The 19,459-nt window shown below is 36.1% G+C and overlaps 1 protein-coding gene across 1 annotated transcript in view; it reads left to right on the plus strand.

Moving 5' to 3' along the window:
* LOC150076225 (copine-8-like) overlaps nt 1–19,459 on the plus strand; it is a 324,722-nt gene that overhangs the window by 238,118 nt on the left and 67,145 nt on the right. The window contains exons 12-13 of the mRNA XM_090387972.1: nt 5,547–5,600; nt 18,709–18,770. Of these exons, the coding sequence (XP_090244098.1) occupies nt 5,547–5,600; nt 18,709–18,770 (116 nt within the window). The remainder of the gene's footprint in view (nt 1–5,546; nt 5,601–18,708; nt 18,771–19,459) is intronic.

The raw sequence follows: 19,459 nt of genomic DNA on the forward strand, positions 1-19,459 counted from the left end.
CCAAATAAGTTGGTCTCTTAAAAGAAGTTATAAACGGTTTTAAAGTTTAAATTGTGTGTGAATTAATGGATATTTATTTGTTTCGTGGTTTTTAGGTTTTTGTGACAATTGTTTTTCAATTTTCATGGTGGCATGTGATGTTGGTTGGTTTTTTGGGGGTTGGTGGTTTTCCCGTCTTTCCGTAATTCTTTCTGATTCGCATAGCGTGATATGAGAATTGAAGGCATGACGATTTTTAATTAATAGCTATTTTAATTTGATTTATTTATGACTATGCACTTGGGGTAGGTTCATATTATAATAATTCACGATTGTGTGTCGAGAGGTTAGCAGTCCTACTAAAAAGGTATGAGGTTTCCTCTTATAATTTAAGATTCTATAATTCTATATATAGAAAGGTCCGATGGATTGGGTACAATAATTCTCCAGCAGTTACATGCCACAACAAAAGACTTGGATAAATAACTATAAGGGATGTAAAAAGGGTAATTAAAAAAAAATAATAAAAAACTATCTACACAATAACGCTAGGAATGTTGTAAATAAAATGAGTAAACGAACTTCTGGTCAGATGAATTGACATTGATATTATAGGAATAATTGCACCATGATGCCACAGTCAATAGACAGGAGTGAAAGGATGGGAAGGGGGGGATAAATTTTTCTTCAAACTCTGCTTGAAAGCAATTAGTTTCCCCAGAGGCCTGATCAAGCCCAGGCAGATGTTGAGAGATGGCCAGTGGTAAAAGAAAGGTGATAGTGGGAGTTTACAGGCTAAGTGATTCCAAAGAGTATGGTAAAAATCTGTTTAGGCAAAACAAGAGTGAGTGCATCATTATGAATGACTTTAATTTCCCTCTTAGAGAATTGGAAGTCATGGATGTGCAATTGACATAGTGAGAATTATTCAATACAAAGCACAAGAGGCATAAATACCCTTGACCTAATTTTATTTTATGAAAACCCCAAACACAAAAGGTATCAAAACCTATAATACTGTGCATGGGTTGGAGGAGAGGAGATCGTTGAGAGGTGGGGATGCCAGAAACTTTGCTCTGGAGACTAAGCATGGGTCTCACCACTTCAAGCCGCCAGTAAGCAAAGTGGTGGTATTGCACTGATTGATGAGAATTATCTACCACCTAGTTGTTAGTATTAGTATGGTACTAGTTAGTATTAATACTAGTAGTAATGTGTATGGGTTTAAGGAGGTAGGAGAAAGGATGCTGGAAACTGCTGTGGAGGCTAAACATGGGTTTCACCACTTCAAGCCTCCAGTAAGCAAAGTGGTGTTATTGCACCAGTTGATGAGAGTCATCTACCACCTAGTGTTAATATTAGTACTAGCAAGTATTAGTATTATGTCATAGTGTTATTTTATATTAGTATTAGTACTAATAGTACTGTGCATGGGTTGGAGGAGATAGAGAGATGCCAGAAACTCTCTCTGGAGACTAAACATGGGATTCACCATTTAAAGCCTCCAATAAGCAAAGTGGTGTTATTACACCAGTTGATGAGAATCATCTACCACCTAGTGTTAGTATTAGTACTAGCAAGTATTATTATTATGTCAGTCTTGTATTATTATTATCACTAGTCTTCTGTGTTGCTCTTTATCCACGAGTATATAGTTCAAGAGGGAAGGGATTCCTGTTGACCGTCCCAACCGTATCTTACCTTAGTATTAGTACTAGCAAGTATTATTATTATTATGTCAGTCTTGTATTATAACTATCACTAGTCTTCTGTGTCACTCTTTATCCACGAGTATATAGTTAAAGAGGGAAGGGATTCCTGTTGACCATCCCAACCATATCTTGCCACTTTGTAACTCTTTCTCTTCTGAACCAGGTGTTCCCTATGATCAAGCTGTTCTGTAAACGTCCTTGTCTCTCCACTCTGACATTTGTGTTTGGGTCACCCGTGATGACTATATCTCCACCTGTGATGTTCTCTTCGAAGATAAGATAAGCGAAGATACGGGGGGAGAGAGAGAGAGAGAGAGAGAGAGAGACTTGATGTGGAATGATGTAGTGCAGGCGTGGAAGTCTGCTGGTATAGATGAGATAATAAACGGAAGGATGATGAAGGGATGATGCTGGTATAGATGAGATAAACGGAGGGATGATGAAGTCTGTATGCCCATGCTATCCCTGCGCAGGGATAGCATGGTCATACAGACTGTTCCACAAGATCTGAGATGGGGGATAGGCCAAGAGAGCAGTTAACGAGGAAAGAAGACTGTAGTTGGCAGAATGGAGTGAAACTTTACAACAAGGTATTGATGGTAATAAAAAGACACTGTATGATATGGTATGGTGAGGAATAGAAGAGATGGTGAACAGAACAAATACTTGATGAATGAGAATGAGAACCTAATAACCAAGGATGAAGAGATAAGAGAACCTAATAACCAAGGATGAAGCGATAAGAGAACCTAATAACCAAGGATGAAGAGATAAGTGAAACATGGAAGAAGTACTTTGAAAATCTGTTGGATGTGCAGGACAGCCAGCAAAAGGGACTAAGGCAGGTCGATCATAAAAGAGGGGATGAAAGAGAAGATACGGAGAGAGACCAGACAGGTTTGACATGGAATGATGTAGCACAGGCATGGAAATACATCAAGACAGGTAAATCTGTTGGCGTAGATGAAATAAATGAAGAGATGCTGAAGGCTACAGGTCAGGCAGGGATACTGTGGACATACAGACTGTTCCGCAAGATCTGGGATGAGAAACAGGTGCCAAAAGACTGGAAAAGTTTGATCATCCCATTGTTCATGAAGGGGAACAGAAAAAAATGTTCCAATTATAGAGGCATCTCACTGACATCACATGTGAGGAAGCTGTATGAGAGAGTGTTGGAGCAGAAGATAAGAGGAACGATTGAAAATAGGATGGCCAAGGAATAGTATGGCTTTAGGCCTGGAAGATCAATGGTGGATCTAATTTTCTGCATCAGGCATAAAATGGATAGTATCAAAGGAAATCTCGGTAGTCAAAGAAAAAGGGCAGTGCTTTAATTACAGATATGGAATCTTGGGTATTTCAAGTTGATGGTATTGTATTACATCTTTAAATCTTTAACCAGTCGCTCTGTTATCTTTAAAGCAGAAGTCAATCTTACATGTAAATACTCACTTCGCCCTTTTTGAATTGGGGAATTATTTGCACATCTCCAATCCACAGAACCGAATTCTAATGATGTTCTAATAATTATTGCTAAAGGTTTGCTTACCTCTTTTGCTGCTTCTTTTAGTATAACTGTATAGAACTCATCAGTCCCAGTATCTTTTTTCTTTTTTTCCTTTGCTTTCTTTTCAGTTATCACTAAAATCATTTAACCCCTGGTTATAACTTGGTGTACTCCTGTTATTCTCATCCTAAAGTCTTCTTTGTAGGTGAATGTAGATATAAAATATTTATTCAGTTTGTCAGCAATCCAAGTTAAATGATCAGTAGCTATGCCATTCATATCTAGTGGGCCAGTACTATTAGTAACTAGTAGTGCATAGGAGTGTGGTTCATCCCTTTTTCTTCTAATGCTAAAGGAAAATGGAAAAGGAAACAAAGTAGCAAAGAATTATTTGCTTATTAGCATAAGCAAATAATTCTTTGCTACTTTTCTTTTCCATTCTTAGCCAAACACTTCTCATAATCTGCCTTATCCTGCCTAACCCTCTTAGTGATTTGATTGCAGACTAGTTTGGACTTACTGTAGATTTCTTTTACCCTTGCTTGTTTATAATTATCCTGTGCACTTTTCTTCTTACCTAATAGACTCATCGGTTCATCTGACTGTTTTTACTACAGTGTACTAACTACTATTTAGGTTTAAATCTCGAATAGTATCTTTTTGTTGGTCTTAAAAAGTTACCTTGACCAAAGTTACTTTTTTTAAAAGTAACTTTGGTCAAGGGTCCAAATTTTATAAGAGTCCCAATAGTAGATTCTTGCTCAGGACCAGTGGTTTCTGCTGTGAAGACTGTTGCATTGTGTGATGCTAGAGTGTAATCTCCAGCAATGCCAAGTCTCAAAATGCTTAATGGGTCCCTCTGTTATTTTTTTTCCTCTGAGGGGCATCAGAGGAAATCCTTCATATTAAGCTTATCAGAATGCTGAATTAGTGCTTAATCTCACACTCTCTGCAACAAAATTTCACAAAGACTTCCCCTTTGGCTATATCATGTCCTTCTACAGATAATTCAGCAAAAATGCCAGCAAGAAGTCCTCTTACACAGCCATGATTTGCAAGAGAAGTCACAATTTTGAGCATTTTGCTTTGCTTCTCTTGTTTTCATTCTAAATTTAATTTGAAGACACCACACAAACTAAGAGACAAGAATATAATAATACATTGCATTATTCCCAGGTTATGTGATGGCAGTGATACTGTGTTATTACATTTCTAAATAATGCCATTGACTCTCTAAATGCTTAGCTAAATAAATGAGCTAACCTAATGTCTGATTAGGACCTCAAACTATTTATTTATTACAATTAAAAACACTGCAGTTTACTACAGTGTGCTAACTGCAGTTTTCTAGTTACAAGATATGAATAAAGTTGTAACTTGTGAAATCTCTAGCATAATTAAAAAATAAGCTAACATACATGATTAGGACAATTAAAACAATATATATGAAACACAATTTGATGTGGTAACGAAGTAAAAAATAAATAAATAAAAATAAAAATAAATAAATGAGTATCTATTTTCAAGAGCTCAATTTTCTGCAGTTGCACACAGTAGCATGACATTTTTTCTCAGAAATAGTAACAGATAAAACTGTTATCATCTAACAAACTTCTCAGTGCCATAAATTACACAATATAAACATGCATTATAAAATCCTAAAAAAAGTGTGTGTTGTACATTACTGTTTTACTTCAGAATATGAGCATCGTAAGAATTTTTATTGCTATAAAGTGAAATCTCCATCCTTCACATCAGCATTCAGGGGTGTAGAGACAGGAGACTTGTCTGCCTCATTGATTAAGGTCACTCAGTTGTTGGACTATTGGATTTTCTTGACCATGAAATCCGAGACTTTTACTAGATTATGATCAGCATTAAAAAAAAAAAAAAAAAAAAAGCTGAGTTTTCTTGAGATATTTTAAACTGAGAGTCTTTAAACAGAACAAATAATTCCTGCAGAATGCATTTTTTCTTATTGTGGTACGTCCACTATTTCTTAAAATGATTGATTTGCTTTTATAATCTGTAATAATTAAAAAAAAATCCATGATATATAATAAAAAGTGCATTTATTTGTTAATTTTAATTAACAGATAAATGCGTTTTTAGTTCATCCTGTATAACTAAAGCATTATGCTTTTATTTTCGTTACTAATTTGTAACTTTTCCTGTTGTTAGTTAACTTGGGCATGATTTCCAAACTTGTTTTAAATGACTTCCTTAGTTTTGTGCAATATATTATATATTTAATTTTTCTTATTGTTTAGATTTTTAGATTTATAATTTGTATTCCTTAGTAAAATTTTACCTTGCTTTATATTTAACGCAGAATTTACTTGCAGTGCATAAATGAAAGGTTGAAGACAAAAAAGAAAAACTACAAGAATTCTGGCATGGTAAATACTTTTTTTTTTTTTTTCATACTGGTATTGGTATTAGCAACATGATAAATGAAAGCAAAGTTTGCATCGCACAAAAAAAAAAAATAAATAAAAATAAATATGTCCACTTCATTTCTTTACTCCTGATAACACTGGTCTGCATACATTTTGTTTCCAAAATTTTTGGTGTGTGTGTGTGTGTGTACTTTTAGTGATAATTCTAAAAATCTAAACTGTTTTTACCTATTATATACATCTTTTTTAAAAATAGTAAGAATTGTTTTCTTAGATGTATGTTCCTTGCATATGTGATATGTGTACCACCTCCTTTTTGATCAAGTATACACTTGCCCATACATGTTTATACATACTGAGATCTGGAGTCAGGTAATTCAGGCCTTGAATGGGGTGAGCACGCTGAATTCTGATGGGATCCTTCCACTTGTTCAGATTACGAACCTAAGGGGGCATAAATTCAAATTAAGAAAGGACAGACGTAAAATAGATTTGCGGAAATTTGCCTTTAGCCAGCGAGTAGTTAATTGCGGGAACAAACTTCCATCTGTCGTTGTGGAAGTTGATAGGTTGAATAAATTTAAGGAGGAACTGGACAGGCATTTGGAGGGAATGGTGTGATTTTTTTTTTTTTTTTTTTTTTTGGCTGATGCTGCATAAGCTCATACACTTACTTTCTTGCATCACATGCCACTACTACTACTACTAATTGTATAAATCTCTGAAGCGTTTCTTCTGCATTTGGTTGAATAATCCAAATATATTTTGTTACATTTGGTAACTGTGTTGGATATAACATAATTTATGAAAAATATATATTCTGCATATTTTGGAATTAGATGATCATATTATAAATGTTCATCCCCCATAAAGTGTGCTGTGAAAATGTGATAAAAAAGAAAGCCGTGACATTTGTCATTCTCCTGTGTTGAGAGGATCTTGGTAATCATATTAATTATCACTACTTTTGTTCTGCAAATGTAGCAAGCTATGTTGCGAAAAGGAAGAAAAGTGTTGTGTACCCCAATAACATTACTACCGCTGCAAGGCCAGTAGTACCCCATGAATTTGAACTACTGGTACCACATCCACCAGTTGTTCTTACATGTGCCACCAGATTCCAAATCTGACATTTGTGATCTAGGGAATAATATAAAATATTATGATGAAGAAATTCAGAACTCTGGACCACAGCTGTTTACACAAAGTGAACTCATGTGAGATTTAAATCTACCCAAAGGGTTTGCAGAGCTTTTAGAATCAAGACTAAAATTCAAGAATCTGCTGGCCTCAGGAACATTCTCTTCATGGTATAGACATCAGGAGAAAGATTTGATTCCCCATTTTTTTAAAGAAGGCTCACTGATATATTACAACATTCCTGCAGTTATGAACTTTTTCCTAATTTTCTACCAACTAACAGAATGAGTGTAGGCTGTTTATTGACTCATAGAAGCAGATCCTCAGAGGAGTTCTCTTTCATAATGTAAACAAATATGTATCCATTCCTGTAGCGTGTTCAACACACTTAAGATAACTACAGAAATTTTAAGCTTCATTTAAAAAAAAAAAATGCAGTACAAGGATCATGGTTGGCTAGTAGTGGAGATTTTAAAGTTGTTAGTCTGTTATTTAGTCGATAACTTGGTTACTCAAAAATGCCTCGCTTTCTGTGTGCATAGGATAGTTGAGCAATAAATAAGCATTGGGAAAGGAAAGTGTTGCCATCAAGGAGGTTCAAAGAATATTAAAAACAAGCCACCGGTAGACAGAAATAAATTACTGTTACTCCCTCTGCATATAAAGCTAGGCTTATTGAAAAAGTTCATCCAAACCTTGAATAAAGAAGAAAATTGTTTCAAGTGTGTTTGCACTTAATTCCCATTGCTTATATATGAAAAAATCAAAGCAGGAATTTTTGTTTGATCCCAAATCCACAAGCTCGTGTATTTGAAGAATTCATGAAACAAAGAGATGCTTGGACTGGCTTTAAAAATGTAACACACAGTTTTTTGGCAAACAATATATATCCAGATTATAAGACAGTCACGAGTGACATGCTGGAGAAGTTCTGAAAACCAGGCTGCAAATCCAAGTAACTCTCATCCTGTTGCTCTGGCAAGCTGTGCAAGGTCCTTGGGAAAATGTTTCTGTGAGTCTCTTTTTAATTACTTTGCATAACTCATTATACTCAATTTTGTCCTTTTTGTCTCTCAGAATAGTAATTACCACCACTAACAAAGGATAAAAGAAAAGAGACTTGGAAAGAAAAATTAGCCTTAAACAGTGACCATATCCAGTCATCCTTGGAAGAGCAGGGCACATCCAGATACTCAAGAAACATAGGGCCAATGGTGAGAATGAGTCTGACCCAGGTGCTCTACTACACTCACAGAGAGTATTAATACCTGCCTAGTCAGGGCCGACGGAACACTGTAAGCAGGGCACACCAATGTCTGGGGGTACAAAAATTCAAAATTTTTATTATAATAATATTTAATAAAAGTACCTCAAGGGTGCCAAATACATTTCTGCCTAGGGGCACCAAAAACTTTAGGGCTGCGTCTGTGCCCTGCAGAGTAGCATGCAGTATTCTAGTATTATGATTCCTTCCCTCTGTTTTTCTCAGTTGCTCTTTCCAGGAAGAAGCAAGTAAGATAAATAGAGGCTGCAAGAAAATACAGGAAAATATAAAAGATATATACAAATAAAACATGAAACAAATAGATGCCTGATGTCGTTTTTGGAACTTGTCTTTAAATTAATTTAAAGTTTGTTTATATTAAATCTTACCTAGCAGTGTTATGGTAACAAAATGAAAATGGATGGAATTAAGCCTGGAAATTAAACAGAAAATTATACAAGAGGCTCATAGGATGGAAAGAAGCAAAATGGACATTACTAATGAATCCCAATACATCCCTTTATCTACAATAACTGAAAAACCGAAAAAACTTGAAGAAGAGCATGCACTGGAGCAGCGATAAACAGGAAACGAATTTGTGGTGCAAAACACGGAGCTTGAAACAAAACTTTTCAAGTATTTCCAACAAGTGTGTGCATCTAATTTGCCAATATCAGGTCCGCTTTTGCAAGAAAAGGCAAATTATCTAGCTCAGAAACATGGAATTAGTGACTTCAAATGTAGCAGTGACTGACTCCAAAGATTTAAAGACAGGAATAACTTTGTTTCGTGAAATGTTTGCGGCAAGTCTGGATTAGTCGAAAAAGAAAAGGCTACAGACTTGTTGCGTTCTGTATGATCCATTCTTGAAAAATGAGGCAAAGGATATTTTTAATTTTGATGAGACAGGTTTATTTTATAATTTGCTCCCAAACAAAACATTTGCTGTTCTAGGAGTCTTGTCATGGTGGAAAATTAAGTAAACAAAGACTCACTGTTCTGTTATGCTGCAATTCATGTGGCAGTACAAAACTACTGTCACTTATGATTGGTAAGTTTTCCAAGCCAAGATGTTTTAAAGAAGTTAACCAACTTCCCTGTGATTATGAGGCCAATAGAAGTGCTTGGCTTACAGTTAAAATTTTTCAGTCTTGGTTATCAGAAGTGGACAGAAGAATGGCTTCAGAAAAGAACATTTTCATGATTCTAGATCATTGTACAGGACATTCTGCCAAGACTCTAAAGTGACAAATATACAGCTGTTGTTTTTACCTCCCATTGCCTTATGCAACCACTGGATCAAGGCATTAGTTATAACCTAAAGAGAGCATATAGAGTCCACCTGATAAGGTACTTGATCCACATCATAGAAGATGGGAACAATTTGCAGCCATATTGGAATGTCTTGGATGCTATCCATAATCTTTATTGCTTGGACAGTATTGTATCCAAGTGTAATAATCAACTACTTCAGAAAGAGTGGTTTTGAAGAGAATACATCATAAAATATGGTCCAGCAGTCCAGACAAATGTGATATTAACATTGAGGGAGTTTGAAGGAGCATACAAACAAATTTGAAGAATCTGTGAAGGTGGATGATGAAGTTGCTATCACAGGAACACCAAATACCAGAAGAATTGCTGAGCACCAAGCAAAATGATGATGTTTTTAGTACCAGTGACAGCGAAAGTGAAGAAGCGCGCACACACACACACACACACACACACACACACACACACACACACACACACACACACACACACACACACACACACACAGCCATCTAAAAAAAGATGCCTGAAATGCATTGAGCATAATAGAGAATGTGTTGGGCCTGCAGTAACGTTGATAATGTCTGTGCTATAGTTAAAAATGCATAAAGGACAAAAATGGTGCAAACAACTTTAGATTCTTTTTTAAATTAGATTAATTTATTATAAAGTTACTGGTTTCTTTGTTTCCTTTTATATTAAGATTGTAATTCTTTTAACTGTTATACTAAAATATTGTATATATAAAAATATATACTGTACAATATTTTCATTGCCATTAATTACTTTTCTCTTAGTTTATTAAGCAAATAAAATAAAATCTTTAAAAAATTTGTTATTCCTATTACTGTATTGTTAAGCAATGCTTTTGTTTATCCTATTTTTTATTTTTAATATTTTATTTTATTAATTTAAATGAATTTATTTTTTCATTTATTTTTGATATTTTTATTATTATTCTTAGATATATAGAATGTACCAAAAAAAAAACCCAGTAAAATTTTGACACTCTTGGGGGCCTCATTGGGGGCTTTTAAAAAATATAAAAATTTAGGTCCCTTGAACTTTGTATTAATGAGATTCAACGTATGTAATAATTACACCCATAATGTATTTGTGGTTGTATTTGTGCTTGAGGAAAAGAGAAAGATTGGCTTGTTTATAAATCATTCTTCAAACATCAAGAAAAGAAACTAATTATGAAAGAGGTGTTGCTAGTGAAATATATGCTTGGGGTTTAAAAAAAATAGGGAAGGTTGAATGTGTTTATCTCTGTGTTCTAGCAAAGAAAAATTAAACGTACAAAGTATGATTGAAAAATTTTGGAAATAACTAATATATTGTAAATGATGAAGTTTACCTGCCATTCAGGCTAATTTCTTTTGAACTAGTTTCCTTAACACTATATACACCAATTCCAGTTCTTTAACAACTTTTGGAAGCATTCTGGATGAGCTTTTTTTGTAATGCTAATAGTTACTACTGTGTCATATTCTGAATAATTTCCTCAGCTGTTGCAAATCTGTGACCTTTAAAGAGAGCTTTAAGCTTGAGAAAATGGGGGAAAAATCACACAAAGTTAAATCTGGTGAATATGGCAATTGGAGGGCCACAATAATGAATTTTTTTGCAGGAAATTCTTGAATGAAATGTGCTAAATATGCAAGGGCATTGTCATAATGCGAGCGCCAATACCCAAAGCCCACTTTTCTGGCCATTTTTTTTCTGAACAACATTGTGCAGTAGAACTGTTTTGTAGTATTCCTAGTTCAGTTTACCATGTGGGACAAATTGTTATAATGAAAAATGCCCTGATAATCAAGAAAAATATGAAAAGCATGATATTCACATTTGATCAAGATTGTCTTCCTTTTTTGGGCCTTGGAGAAGGAGTCTTCCATTGAGAGGACTAGGCCATTGTTTCTCGGCCATAGCTATACACCCATAATTTGTCACCAGTAATGGTGGAAGAAACAAATTGTGGGTTAGCAGAATTTATTTGACAAAGGTCTTGAGCTGCAAGAACTTGCCATCCTCTGATGATCATCAGTGAGAATGAGAGACTGAAATGCATTTTATTCCCAAATCTTGTGTTAAAATTAATATATTCCAAAAGAAATACCTCAAATTCACAAATAGTTAAACATCACTCACTCACTCCTGATATACTCATGAACATGAGTAATTGAACCATTGGTATCGCATTTGAAAAGTGGCCAGAGCAAAGGTTCACAAAGGTTCAAAGGTTGGACAGCTTTAGACTGAAAAGTTATCAAGCAATACATGATATCTTCTCAAAAAGTCATTTTTAACGTTTTGTGAGTTTCTGTCACAGTTTTCCATAATTTACATCACTAATGCAGACTGACTGTAGATAAGCAGGTGATTCATGTCACTATGTTTAGATGAGTCACCAAATATGTTGCAAGTTATGACTTGCAACAGTGTGTGGTGACAGTCCCAGAATATCATTTCAAGATACACTAAAACTCAGTTTCCAAATTTTTAGATTGCTTTTTTGCAACATTAAACATATTCAAATATATGTTATTAAACCAAATAAAGAATATAGAAAAAAATGGAAGTTTTTGCCTTAACGGGATTAAAAGTAATATGGCAGATGGTATTAGTATCAGTGTTAATAATACTCCCTCTCCCATACTACTTTTGGTATTGGTACTAGTAGTGGCAAGTGGAAGCAAGCTTATACAGCATCATTAAAAAAAAAAAAAAACCCTAAAACATTTAATCCATTCCCTCCCACATTTAATTGGCCTGATTCTTCCTTAAATTTATTTTAACTACTCTCTTCCACAACACTAGATTATAGATTGTTCCAATAGTCAACCATCCTTTTTCAATTTAAATTTATTTTACTTTGTATATGTGTCGAGAGAAAGAGTAAGGATCCATCAACATTTAGTTTATTCAATCTATTTAAAGCCTTAAACATTTCAATCAAGTCGCCTTGCAGATGCCTATTTTCCAAGCACTGCAATATGCAGAACTGAAGTCTTTCATGGTAAAGAGTACCATTTTGTGACCTTAACTAATCTGGTTGTTCTTCTCTGCACCTGTTCTAAGAGATCCAAATCCTTCTTGAAGTGAAGCTTCCAGATCTGTATGTAGCACTCAAGTTTTTTTTTTTTTTTTTTTTATGAAAACCCCAAACATGAAAGGTATTAGACCCTAAAGTACATTAGTACCATGCATTGGTTGAAGGATCAGAAGTGAAAGAAGATACTTGTAATTATACTTCAATTTCTGCAGATTAGTAATTTTCAGGAAATATATCTGAAGGGAGGTTGTTCCAGAAAATGGATGTTGAAGGAATAAATGAGTAAGGGAAAAAAGTTTGTTCTGTGAGTTTGAAGTTGGACAATAAAAGGATGTTTACTGGTTGCAGCACATGTATGGACTGGTTTGGAAGAGAGGAGGGGGGTAATTGTAGAAGCCAATTCAGAAGAACAGTGCCTGTGGAAGTATCTATAGAAAAGTCTGTGAGACACAGTGGAGAGACTTTGTAAAAAGATGGTTATTAATTCACCTAACTGTCCTCTTTTGAATGGAATCTAAAAGCTTGAAAGAGGTTATGGGGCACCACCCCCAAATGTGGGAACAATATTCCATAGTAGGGCTGATTTGAGATTTGTTCAGAGTGAGTAGCTGTTTAGAAGAAAAATAATGCCAAGAATGAAAGAGAAACCCCAGTTTTTTTTTAGATACAGAGGAAGCCAATATTTGTGATATGCTTATGACGGGAGAGATTAAAAATCAAGATAATCCCCAATAGAGATATGTGATCTTGTCTAGAAATCTGAGTGTTGTCCAAAATAAGCATAGAGGGGAAGGATCCTTTTTGTGAGATATAAGATAGGTCTGAGTTTAAGTAGGTTTCAAATTAACTAAATTATTTTTGCCTCAGTGGAGAATTACCCTGAAGATCAGCATTTAAAGAATTGGTAGTGGATATTTAAGAAGTTGGAGCTGTTTATGCAAGCCAACTGCAAGTTTTAGCAAAGTGGAAGGTGGAATGCAATGTGCCATCATCAGCAAAACTATATTGATAGGATTTTCAGTTAATGGAAGAAGATCATTGATATACAAGAGTAGAAGTAAGTGCAATGGGATGATAATTGGATGGGAGGAATTTGTCACCCTTTTTAGGAACTGGCCCAGATATCAGTAATTTCCAAGCAGAACCAGTGGAGAAATACCATCAGGACCTGGAGCTTCCTTGGCATCAAAATTGTTCAAAATTCTTTTGACAGAAGACCACAGGAGGTATTGAGTGGAGTGTACTGGGAATAATAGGAAGTGGTTTACCAAGATTGTTAGAAGAAAAGCTGGATGCCATTAGGTGAGATTTATCTTTAGCTGAGATGACAATAGAACTATCAGGTTTTAACAGAGGTGGGAGCACAGATGAACAAATGTTATTGCCAGTTTGTTTGGCAAGAGACCTGAATGTTTAGTACGGTTTGGCCAAAAATCAATTTCTCTGCTATTAGCCTGTTCGAAGTTTGGATTGAATAATAACTACTTTACAGTTGTTGCAAACTTTGGTATAGGCAGAAAATGAACTGGGAGATCTGGATGCAAGCAAATTGCGATATGCAACATCCCTATCTTGGACAGTGTTAGCACATTTATTGGAAAACAGAGGTTTAGAGAAAGGGCGAGATTTAAAGATGGAGTGTGGAATAAAGGATTTTATTCCTACAAAAGAATAATTTCACTGACGTGATCTAAGCAAATACTAACATCAGAAGGTTTAAAACAGTACAACCAACAAAAAGTATAATATAAATCTTGCAGATCATCTCATTTTGCATATTTGTAGTGCCAAACAACACAACCCTGAGAATGGCCACAAGAGAGAGGCTCCATTGGAGAAGAGGCTTACCAATTTGTGATCTGAAGTGCTTAGGGGATCACTCTTTTTTTACCATGTACTTGGGAGAGTTGTTTGTGAGAAAAGATCAAGAGTGTTGGTCATGTGGTTAGGATTGTTGGGAATTCTGGTAGGTAAGTGAACAATCTGTGGAATTAGTAATTGTAAAAGGCTCAGCATGCCGACCAGCTGGAGTCGTGAACTCTATTAAAATCACCAAGGAAAAATTACCTCACTGTTAGGAAAGTTGGACCGGAGAAAGTCAAAAGTTTAAAGAAAGGAATTAAAAGAGTTCTAATTGACTAGTGGAATTGATAGATCGATAGAGACAACAGATGAATTTTGCAGAATGAGGTAGAGAAAAGTGTTAAGGCAAGGAATGTCGAAAAAACGGATATTGCAAATTGCTTAGTCTCTGACAGGTAATATCAGATCAGATGCACAAGGACCACCTTTGAAGCGAGGAGTTGTACAGTGAATAATTAGGACTATTGAGATGAGCCGTGTTTGAATCAACAGATAATTGGAATTCTATCAGAAAAACTAAGTCAAGCTTGACAGACTAAGTGGAAATGGATATGATTGAAATTTTAACTTAGACTACTTATATCTCTGACAGGTAATATCAGATCACCCCAAGGATTGGTTCTTGGACCATTGTTGTTTCTGATTTTCATAAAATGACATCAACAATGGCACAGAAGGCTTGATGTCAAAATTTGCAGACTACATAAAGATTATTAGAGTAGTTAATGATCAGTGCCAAGCAGTGCTTCTTCATGATGACTTGAACAGGTAGAAGGATCAGAGTAGTCAAAGGGCTTCGTGTGGCCTGCAGTATATTTCTGTGACTTTTTCTAAATAAATGTCTGGATGGTTCATTTTTATAATTTCTACACATTAGCATTAGTAGAGGCATTTGATGCAAGAAAGCAAGCTTATGCAGCATCAGCCAAAAAAAAAAAAAAAAAAAAACCCACTTCCACTTCACCCCTCTGTTCGTTCAAAATACCTATCCAGCTGAGCCTTAAACTTATTTAGGCTATAAACCTCCACCACAAGGGATGGAAGTCTGTTCCACCAACCAACCACCCGCTGGCTAAAGGCAAATTTCCGCACATCTATCCTACATCTGTCTTTCCTCAATTTGAATTTATGCCCTCTCAGGTGATTTTTCTGAGCTAGAGGAAGAATCCCATCAGCATTGAGCATGCTTAAACCATTCAAGGCTTTATACACCTCTATCAGATCACCTCGCTGGTGCCTAGTCTCCAGACACTGTAATTTACAAAACTTAAGCCTTTCTTCATAAGAGCACCCCTTTGTTCCATTCACTAATCTTGTTGCCCTTCTCTGTACTCGTTCCAGCAGCTCTACATCCTTCTTGAAATGAGGCCTCCAGACCTGTATACAGTACTCTAGGTGTGGCCTGACCATTGCCTTATACAATGGAATAATCACCTCCTTATTCCTGTATATCATTGACAATACTCCATGAGCTACTCTTGCAGCTCGTCTGCACTGGTCAGAGAACTTCATATCTGCCTGCACAACCACCCCCAAGTCCCTTTCATTCTCTACCACTGTCAGTGTAGTACCACAGAGTTGATACGTTGCTCTGGGGTTGCTGTTTCCCATGTGTAGTACTTTACATTTGTCAATGTTAAACTTCATTTGCCACCTCTCAGCCCATCTGCTCAACCTTTCCAGATCCTGTTGCAGCAGCATAGTGTCAGTAGTGTCCTTGACAACCCTGCCAACCTTTGTATCGTCTGCAAACTTGGACATTAAGCTTGATATACCATCATCAATATCATTTATAAATACAGAAAACAATAATGGACCCAACACTGAGCCCTGAGGGACTCCACTAATAACATTAGTCCACGATGAGCAGTGTCCATTGATTACCACTCTCTGTCTTCTCCCCCTCAACCACCCCTTTATCCATAGCAGCAATTTGCCTCCAATGTCACACTGCTCCAATTTGTGTAGCAGTCTTCCATGTGCAACAGTATCAAAAGCCTTTCTAAGATCCAAGTATATAATATCAAAGTTATTCCCTGCATCCAGTTCTTTTGTGACAGCATCATAGTATCCAATCAAGTTGGTCAGGCAAGACTTCCCCTTAACAAAACCATGCTGTGTCTGAGCTATAACTGAAGTCTTGTCTAAATGATCCTGCAGTGCTTCTTTAACCAGTGCCTCCCTTAATTTTCCTGGAACAGAAGTTAAGCTCACAGGTCTATAATTACTTGTGTCAGCCTTTGATCCTCCTTTGTGAATTGGGGTCACATTTGCACATTTCCAGTCTATGGGTACCTCCCCTGAGTCCAAGGAAGCTCTCATAATTATGGCTAAGGGTTTGCTTACTTCCTTTGCTGCCTCCGTTAATATAACTGGATAGATCCCATCCACCCCGGGTGCCTTTCTTGTGTTTATCTTCAACAGTTTCTCCTCCACTTTACTCCCAGTTATTTCAAGATTCTCTAGATTACTGCTAGAGTTCAATACACCTCTGGCATTCCCCTTGCTGAATAACTCCTCATGTGTGAATGTCGATGCAAAATATTCATTTAGTTTGTTAGCTACCTGAGCAGGATCATCAACAGTTGACCCATCAATATCAAGTGGACCAATCTGATTCATCCCCTTCCTTCTAGAGTTTACATAAGTAAAGAACTCTTTGCTGTTTTTCTTTGCATCCCTTGCCAAGGATTTCTCGTAATCTGCCTTCGCCTGCCTTTGTAACTTGGTTGCATATCAACTTGTATCTATCATAGGCTTCTGTGTCATGTGTTAATTTGTAAGTATCCCATGCATTTTTCTTCTCTGCCATATGCCTCATTAGTTCATCTGACATCCATTTTGGCCTAAACCTTGAACAATATTTCTTAGTTGGTATGTAAAGCCTAGTAGCTTCCAAGATAAGTTCTTTGAATGCTTCCCATTTTGAATTTGCTGTTGGTAACATCATCAGTTGGTCCCACTGTATAGAATTTAAATACTGTCTCAGTCCATCGTAGTCGCCTTTACGGAAGCAATAACCCTTCCCTTTACCCTAATGGTAGTTACCTCTTTGAGTAAATCTCACTTCAGCACACTGTGATCACTGCCACCTAGTGGTTCATTTATCTGCAGATTCTTAATGCATGAAGAATCACTTCTGATAATCAAATCAAGAGTATTACTCCCTCTAGTTGCCTCCCGAACATGCTGATGTAGAAAACAATCATCCAATAAATCCACAAAAGCCCTGCTAGTGTGTGAGTAACCAGCCCCCAAATTCCAGTCAATATCTGGGAAATTAAAATCTCCCATTATAAGACTCTCTGATTTACTGGCCCACTCTATTTCCCTGTACAGTTCCTTATTATACTCATCAGAGTCATTAGGCCTATAGCACACTCCTACTCTCAATTTTGATCTCCCAATGCTTATGTCACACCAAACTGGCTCAACACTGCACTGTCCGGCGATGTCGACTGGCTTCACTTCCTTGGTTTTTATGTGTTTCTTAACTAATAGCATAACCCCTCCCCCCTTCCTATCCTGTCTATCCTTTCTGTAGACGTTGTACTCCCCAAATTGCAGTTCTGCATCCCTTATATCTGTGTGACACCACGTCTCTGATATCCCAACAATATCTGCCTTTGATGTTTTGAGCAATACCTCAAATTCATCAAATTTATTTACTAAACTCCTAGCATTGGTGTACACGCAAGTATACCTGCACCTGTTTCTATTCTTAGCTACCCTAATACAACCCATGTGTTTACTTGTACCACAATGGCTCCCAGCAGTCTCTGAAACCATGCATCTTGTTTTTCAGGCTTCTGCTCATTCTAATAGAAGCAGTGCAAGAATCTCTTTCACCTCTGCCAGTGGCTACTGTCAATCTATTGGTGTAGAAGCAATCTCTCCTGCTACCCATCCCTGTAGAAGCAATCTCTCCTGTTAACAAGTACAGTCCAGGCTGAAAAAAATTCTACCCCTTGAGCCTTGCACAATCTTTCCAGGGCCGAATTGATCGACAAGGCTCTCATCATATACTCCCTCCTATCGTGTCTGGGCAGAATTGCAGACACTTTCAAATTCAACCCTAATTCTCGGCTTTTGTTCAGCATTGAAATATAATATAATATCACATATAATATTTAATATAGACATACAATATTTAATCATTTTTTGACAAATTTATTTAAAAAAATCATTCTATAGAGACAGTTATTCCAATTGTAAAGCTTGTTTTGTTAAAAAAAAAGTGCAATTTATCTAGTTGCTGTATACAATAAGGATTGATTTGCCTCAAGGTCAGAATTAGAAATGTTAGTTGTCTTTTGTTTCATTGTTAATAGTTTGATACATCAATCTACTCTCTTATTGATCATATTAGTAGTTACTCCTGATAGTATGTACCTGGACTGCCCTGTTATATCCAGAATTTATTAATCTCCATTTCAGTAACTTTGCAGTTGTAGTCTCATACACTACTCTGTTCTTTTATAATGTTCGATATATTTGTATAATTTCTATAGGTATTTTTGATGTCAGTAGAAATAAAAAAGAAAGATACATTTCTGGACTACATTCATGGAGGGTAAGAGTGTCAAATTTTGGTTTGGCTTAAATTTTAATCTTTTTGATTATATTTTTGACTTATCATGAAAACTTAATTGAACTTCATATTTGTAATGTTAATCATACATGATTATGCACGTAGAAAAAAACTTATAGAAATTGATGCACATATCCTTTACGTAAGCATTCCTACTTGAAACTCCAAAAAAAAAACAAAAAAAAAAAAAACCCCTTCTAGAAAGTATAAAGTATAATAACAAATAGTTTCTAGTTAGTAAGTTTCTAACATTGGTTATGTGTGATTGCAAATTAACCAGTTTAAAGTGGAACACCTTTGGGTCCTTGAGGTTGTCAGAGACTTTCTCTCAGATCTCACATCTGATGAGTATGGGCTTGGCACACCCAGGGTCCTCAGCTGGATATCATCATTCTTCTCTTCTTGGTGATTCCCTTCTGCTTCTCTCTCTCTCTCTCTCTCTCTCTCTCTCTGTAACTTGGAATTTTTTTTTTTTTATCTGGTGCAGCATAAGCCTCAGGCTTCCTTCCACTATATGGCATAGTAATAATAATAATAATATGCCAGACAAGCTGTACTTGCTACCTGGGAGTCTAAAACGCTGATGGAACTGATATTCGGGTGACATTCAAGTCAAGGGGACCCAATTTCAGCGAAGTCCGGATGGTCTGTGACAGCCAAATCCTCTTCTT

This window comes from Mastigoproctus giganteus, chromosome 13 (genome assembly GCF_048544385.1).
Source record: "Mastigoproctus giganteus isolate SK-2022 chromosome 13, ASM4854438v1, whole genome shotgun sequence".
In the NCBI taxonomy this organism is placed as follows: domain Eukaryota; kingdom Metazoa; phylum Arthropoda; class Arachnida; order Uropygi; family Thelyphonidae; genus Mastigoproctus; species Mastigoproctus giganteus.